The 7,500-nt window shown below is 35.4% G+C and overlaps 1 protein-coding gene across 2 annotated transcripts in view; it reads right to left on the reverse strand.

Moving 5' to 3' along the window:
* Positions 1 to 7,500, reverse strand: part of nbas (NBAS subunit of NRZ tethering complex) — a 134,550-nt gene that overhangs the window by 94,681 nt on the left and 32,369 nt on the right. For both annotated transcript variants that reach the window (XM_043219622.1, XM_043219623.1), the window contains exons 24-27: positions 5,525 to 5,710; positions 4,555 to 4,728; positions 3,359 to 3,492; positions 1,031 to 1,093 (exon numbers count right to left, since the gene is read on the reverse strand). In XM_043219622.1, coding sequence (XP_043075557.1) covers positions 1,031 to 1,093; positions 3,359 to 3,492; positions 4,555 to 4,728; positions 5,525 to 5,710 — 557 coding nt within the window. The remainder of the gene's footprint in view (positions 1 to 1,030; positions 1,094 to 3,358; positions 3,493 to 4,554; positions 4,729 to 5,524; positions 5,711 to 7,500) is intronic.

A 7,500-nucleotide genomic window follows, 5' to 3' on the forward strand; every position in this document is an offset into this window, starting at 1 on the left:
AAAAATAAATAATGCATGATACAAAATATTTAAAATCATATATATATAGGCAATGCACAGTATTAACCTACACACTACCATGCAAAAGGGAACAGTGTGATTTGTTTTCAAGAAATTGAAAAATATTTTTTTTCCAGTGAGGATGCAGTATGAATAAATGTATGAGAATGTTACAGAAGATTTCTATTTCAAATAAATGCTGTCGTTTAAAATTATCACGGCTCTCATAAAAACTATAATCATTTTCAACACTAGTGATAAAAAGAAATGTTACTTCAGCACTAAATCTACAAGTTAGAATGTATTTCTTATATTATATTGTATTACATTCAGGGCTTGAATTGAGGGGGGATGCAGGGGGACGACATCACCTGGTCGAAAAAAAAAAAAAAAAAAAAAAAAAAGGATCTGTAACCCCCATCCCTTTTACCATCCCCTTTGAATTATTCATTTTGTGTATTACGTATCTTCTGTGCATGAAATGTTACGATTTTCGATTTGTCACAAAGTAAATAAGGCGTAAATTAATTTAGAACTCGCTACTATAACAAGCACGCACAAACTAATCTTCATTTCATTTGCACAAAATGGTTCTGAAGGCCTTTAAAAAGACAGAAGGTACGATTTTATCTTGAGTTGAATTTATATACATTCCCCTGACATATTGCCAATAATAATTTCAGCAAAAAACAAAATCATGCATGGGTTTTTGTTTTATATTCATTGCAAAAACAATGTACTTTTCTGAATATCAGCACATGTGTGTTGCCTTGTGTTACATTAATTATGTACCGCAAGGCAACACAGTGTTCCGTTCCTTGAATAAATTTGTTTTTGAATGAATCGCGTGATCTAGTGACTCAACCGTTCATTCAGATGGACTCAATCCCTGCATCCCAATGTGCACAGCCTACAATCCACCCTCCCTAAATGGTGTACAAAATTACATCTTAAAAAGATGTGCATTGCAAAAAGCAAAAAATAATACCAATTAATTTAGCTTGACTTGACTTATTCGGTCTCTTCTTACCTCAAGTGTTTTTCAAGAGTGTCCACCTGGTCATGCAAGGCTTTTGTAGAGTCTGACTCTGGCCTGAGAAAGAGAGAGAAGTAAACAAGATCAAAGATCAGCCATCTGAACACACACAGACTGCATTTATTCAAAGTCCTTCTATTATCTAATAACATCACCGGCTCAGTGCTTAGGTATGTCAGCCATTCTGGTTATGAGCCTTTATACTTGCTCTTTGTTATAAAACTCATTGGTCACAGCGGCCTCCATGAATACTCAATACTTGTTTTCTGTTTGATCACCAGACAAGGTCAACACACTACAACAGCGAGAGAGCTGGAAAGCAAGGTCCAGTTAGCATCTGCTCGCAGATGTTGTAACAACACCATCTGGATCTAAGAAGCCGTTCAAACGTAGCAGAGTATTCTAAAAAAATGAAAATGTTAGCTTGAGAAAATTAGGCTGCAAATATTTTGTTAAATTTCTTACGGTATAGTAGCAGCTGAGCAATATATTATATATTGGAAAAGTATATACTTTTTCTTTTTGTTTGAGTTTACAAGTGGGGTTTTTTTTTTTTTTTTTTTTTGCCCCTTATGTGAACCTGAGCTGAAATCATGTGCAATTCTGCTTGAGAGTCCGGTTGCCATGGAGATGATGTCTGAATTGCAAAAAAAACTTGTTGCTGACAAAACTCTGACTTCTTATGTCTAAACTAAACTTGATATGAGTGCAATATCTCCCGAGGCACTTTTCAAGTTCCGACATTTTACTAAAAAGATCTTTACGTGTTTTGTTGTAATCTCAGTAATCCAATTCATCTCCTCATTCCAAATCTGAATAGCATTCACAAACACAAACATGTCGTCTTTCTAGTATCAGCAAAAGATAACAAGAAGATCCCGGGAAAAACCTTAAGCACTGATCCCCGTACAACAATGGGGGGTGTAAAAAAACAGTAGGGTTTTGCAAGGGTACAGCGATATTGTACAACAACGAATTGACTGAAAGTGAGAATAAGAAAAAGCCAGATGGCAGAATGTATCAAAATAGTTTTTAGCATAACGATATCGAACTCTCTGGATAAAGCTGACACCAAATTTTGTATATTGCATTATTTTGTTACCCCACAAGAGAATCATGTTAGAAAACACCAACCCTTTGCCAGCTCGCTAACACTTCATCTGCAGTCCAAAGACTGTAGAGATTTTAATTTAATATCAATATGTGTGGTCGAGTGACAGGCCTCTTAGTCTCCAAGACATCTAAAGGCAGCAGGACTATAATAAGGAACGCTGAGAGGTTTTGAGGGTTCACACTTTGAAGGCAGAAAGACACACGCTGTGCTAATAATGAGCTAATCAGGGGCTTACTGACAACTGTGCACACATGTGCTAATTGTGTGTTTGACAGGGCTTTAGTGACAGCAGTGGCAGAACAAGTTTTGAAGCTGAGAGGCCAGCTTTATTGACCAGCTTTGTATGAAGTGTCTTTAATTACAGTGAACTAACGTTTAAATTCATCATTTGATACAATGCACTCATTGCGTACTTGCACGCTTTAAGCTTATACTTATATTTAAAAGATATACCGGCATATTATTGCATCTGTAATTAATTTACATCTGTAATTACACTGCGGACACAAACCCACCATCAAACATGACCATGTCACAAATCTGGTTCTAAAAATTACTTATATTTCACCCCAATAAAAGCAAAAAACAAGTTAAAAATGGTGTTCATCATATAGAAAAAATGAATAATATTAAAAGTACCAAAAAAGTAAAATATAAATAAAACGTAAACATTTTATTAAAATTTAACTAAATTAAAAAACACACTTTACCATTCAAAAGACTAAGGTCAGTTCGATTTTTAAAATAAGTTTTTCCCTGTTCGCCAATGTTGAATAATCTATGTAGCCAAAAAACGGTAATAATGTGAAATATCACAATGTAAATTATGTATTTTTAAAGTTTAAAGATTTATTTCTGCAATATATTTGTAGTTTTAAAAGTGTAAATATTGAATTATTATTTTATTTATTCATTTTGTTCTTTACCATTACTCCAGCATTTAAGTATCAGATGAGCCTTCAAAAATAATACCAAAATGCTGACTTCTCGGCTCATTTCTTATTAATATTGTTGTGTGGAAAGTGTTGAAGTGTTTTTAAAAGCATCGTTCAAGCATTAACTTGAAACTGAAAAACTTTGAAACATTTATTTTTTGATCCATTTAATGCATCCTTGTAATTTCCTGCAAAACAGGGAGCCCGACCTTTAAAACCGTAGTGCATAATATCACCATAACTCAAAAATTGTTCTCAGTTATGTGAGCTCACCCATATCCTCTCTGCGGTAAACATTCAAGTATATCGTAGCAGAGTGCAAGCTGGTCATCTCTCTCACAGCTGTAGATGCACTCTAATGCCACGGACATAAGCTGATCCGAATCTCCAATGACTTTTTGATGACACTGCAAGTAAACAAACACAAATCATTGGTAAAGTGTAAACTTTTGGCAAAACTCAGTAAAGAACTGACCTATATAACAATTTTGAGGACCATTAGCTCATTTTAATGCTATATAATGCTATAGAGGGAGGTTTTGAAACAACCAGCTTGTAAGGCTATATAACAGAACATAACTTTGTATATACGACCTTCATACAGTGTTAATACAGAGCCATTTCATCGCATCTCCTCTCAGACAATAGCAACTCACGCACAAATGCACACACAAGCACACTAAAAATCATGTTACCGTGGATTAGATTGAATTTCATTTCACACAACATTGAATGTGCAAGGCTGATTCATAGACACACACACACACACACAAACACACAAAAACACAAACACATGTACAATCTTATACACCTGATTTCTCTCCAACCACTTTTATTAATTTCCTGTGAGGGAAATTGATGCCTCCGATGCGTAAGGAGGTCATAAATTTTTATCATGGCCTTGTGAGACAGTGTGTACGTGTGCGTGTCTGAAGGTCTTCTGTGGCTCTGGACTCACAACTGGAACCACTTTTCCTCAATCATTTCACTGCATTCCTCTTATATGAGTGTATCTGTGTGCGTGGCATTAAATTACTTACATTTATTCATTTAGCAGCAGCTTTTATCCAAAGTGACTTACAAATGAGGAAAAGCACAAGCAATTTATCATGAAAGAGCAACAATATTAGTAGTGCCACACTACTGAATTTTTAATATTGAATCAGATCAGTACAGAAAAATGAGACTTGTGTACATGTTTCGCGAGGTGCAAAGTGTCTTTTTTTCTCAGAAAATAGGCCAAAAATGTTAAAATTATGTCTATTAGAAACAAGAAGAATTTATGAGTATGATTTAACAAACGCAGGGCATCTTCATAACAGCATGTGTACTACTAATTTTGTAAATATTATTATAATAAATAACAAAAAAATTATAAATAAAATGTATATACACATACACACTGTATATATTTTATAATTATACATTTTATGTGTTGTGTGTGTGTGTGTGTGTGTGTGTTGGCTTACATCTGGCTTTGAGTGCTGGAAGATTTTGAATGGTTGTACTAGATCATCTTTGGCGAGGGTGACCAGATATTCTCTGAGCAAAGTGGAGGCAGAGCCCACACGCTGTCCTTCACAGCGATGCAAAAACGGGACCATCCACTGAAATGAATTCCTCACATATCGATCCTCACTGGACTAAAACAGAGAGAAATCACAAAAAAAAAAAAACTGGGTCATAAATGACAGAGTCTATAGAGAAACACAATACAGCAGTTTTAAAGGAACAGTTTGTTGTTCCGAACCCGTATGACACAAAACGAGCGATTCCGCAAAATGTACAGGTTTCTGTTTTTCCGATTTCAATAAATAAGGAGGCTCCAAAAGCTTCAAAAAGAGTGTCCTTTTGCATGAAGAAATCATTCAGATTCTTTCAGAAGCCTTTTATTATCCGCAGAAGAAAGAAAGCCTGGAACGGCACGAGGGTGAGTAAAAGCTGACAGAATGTTCATTCCTGATTGAGTCGAGAGTTCCCTCAGAAAACATTAAAAGTATCACTAGTAAACAGATGCTAAGATGGCGATTCACCCACTCACAGCGTTTCCCCCCTAAACGAGCAAATGAGTATTAAATCATTTTTAATGAAAGCATTAAATCCAAACAAGCCCGCTGGATGTGCTTACTGCGGTCGTAATGAGACCACCCCTGTAAACACAAATCTACACACACTCTCACAGATCTATCATTTTCACCAGTGCTCCTCTATATAAAGGGCTGCCTAAATATACACTATGTATGAGTGTTGAGCGAAGCAGAGGTGTTTAAATCAATATAGGGTGCTTACAGTATGGCTATTGACACTTCAGACAAGAATAAAACATTACACTATGTCAGTATTATACATAGATGGCGGTGATAAATGTGAACATAATAAAACAAGTGTTGAAGGAGGCTGTAGACAGCAAAACAAAGAGAGAACGGTCTCAAAACATACATTTTTCATAAGGAGGCGGAGCTTGTCAATGTCCCTGAGCTGCTGCAGCTCCTTTAGTGTGAGACTCAGGTCACATGACGTCTCGTACACCAGTGTCTCCATGGTAACCAGGTCGTCGCACAGCACCTCAAGCCCAGGAATGTTCTGCTCTTTTCCCAGACGCACCAGAGACAGAGCACAATCAACCTGTGAGGACCAATCAAAAAGCTTAAGCAATCTAATAGAGACACACAATATAAATAAAGACGGAAGAGCTGTCTAACACATTCAAATAAGAAAACTGTTTTAAGGACCTGGCATCAGATTTCAATCTGGAAATTGTGCAAAATATAGTTCATCAAAAAGCAGAAGTGTGCATTAAAATATAGCTCACATATAGTTAGGTATATGATTAATTTTTTTTTTTTAGTTTAACTTTTTACTATTAATCTTGAACTTTAGGGAAATTTGTCTCTAAACCTGAGTCACTTTTAAAAATAAATAATAAAAAAAAATGTGTGTATGTATATGTATATATATATATATATATATATATATATATATATATATATATATATATATATATATATATATATATATATATATATATATATATATATACATATACATACACACACACACATATATACATACATATATAATGTATATATATATATATACGTATGTGTGTGTGTGTGATATATATATACACACACATATACGCACACATACATACACAAAATGTAAACAAAAACACTTTTTTAAAAACTGTGTGCATGTTAAAATGCTGCTGATATTTAAAAAAAAAAATGAAATCCTTTAAATGTCAAACCACATTAAACAGAGATGTGAAAAATACAAAAGACGGACAATAAAAAAAAAATGAAAGAATGCTACAAGTAAAAATCCCCTAACAGATGCGTAAAAAGTAGACCCAGTCGATGAAATCCCACCCGCCTCAGCGGCCCATCAATACAGTTCACATCATGAGCTGACGATTGGTATTCCTCTGCCAGTTGACAGGCAAAGCATGGAGCCAATCAATAGTGGATGCCTGTGTAGAGGAAATGATTGCTGCTGTTTTCTCACCTGGTAGGAAACAAAACCCTTGACATTGGAGTTAACAAGAGCCAAACACCTCCGCAGCAATGCTGCCTTCACAACACCACGATACAACAGTCCTATTACAAGCAGTGCTGCTTAACACAACACTAAATCAGGATCAAAAGCAGCACATGTATTTGCCTTACAAACAAATGATTGCAAACAGCACACATTTGTTTACGCACACCTGGCTTTGGTTGAACAGAAGTATTGATCTCTACATGCACAAACATTTTGCCATCGTTCTTGGCCGTTCTTCCCTTCTCTAAGGACCAAACAGACAGGAAGAGCTCACACACTTTTATTACACTAGATTTCTTTTCTTTCTTTTTTTTTTTTTTGTATTTTTAATCTGCTCCCAGGCGCCCCCAATCCTGCTTCCCTCACTTCACATGTCAGGCTGTCTCAGAGTAGCCCTTTCTCCTTGCTTTAACCTCTGTCCTGACAGAGTGATGTCTCTTCTGCTCTGCAGCACTTCCTGAAACAGGCTGTGCCTACAGTTGAGTGATAGCAGTTGTCATAATGGTCATATTCAGAGAGGACAAAAAGTTTGAGGCTAATCATACAGAAATACAGAAAATTCTGGACAGTCAGCCTGAAAACCAAGACCAATGTTCAAATTATGGTCAAAAATGTTCAACCAATTTAATACAAAAAAAATATTATTAGTGCTTAATATTAAAATGTTGCTCAATGGATGACTTTTGTACAATGCAAGCGCATGTTGTAAAACACAGCATTTACTGTAAAGTGCTTATAAATGCACAAAGACAAGCTGTCATTAAAGTGAAAGAGGTGAAAAACCAAGACATTTTGAAATGCGTGTTCATTTTTCAATTTAACTGCCCTTAAAAACTGTGCGCTTAAAATTCCATTTATTATGACAAAAAAAG

This window comes from Puntigrus tetrazona, chromosome 20 (genome assembly GCF_018831695.1).
Source record: "Puntigrus tetrazona isolate hp1 chromosome 20, ASM1883169v1, whole genome shotgun sequence".
NCBI lineage: Eukaryota > Metazoa > Chordata > Actinopteri > Cypriniformes > Cyprinidae > Puntigrus > Puntigrus tetrazona.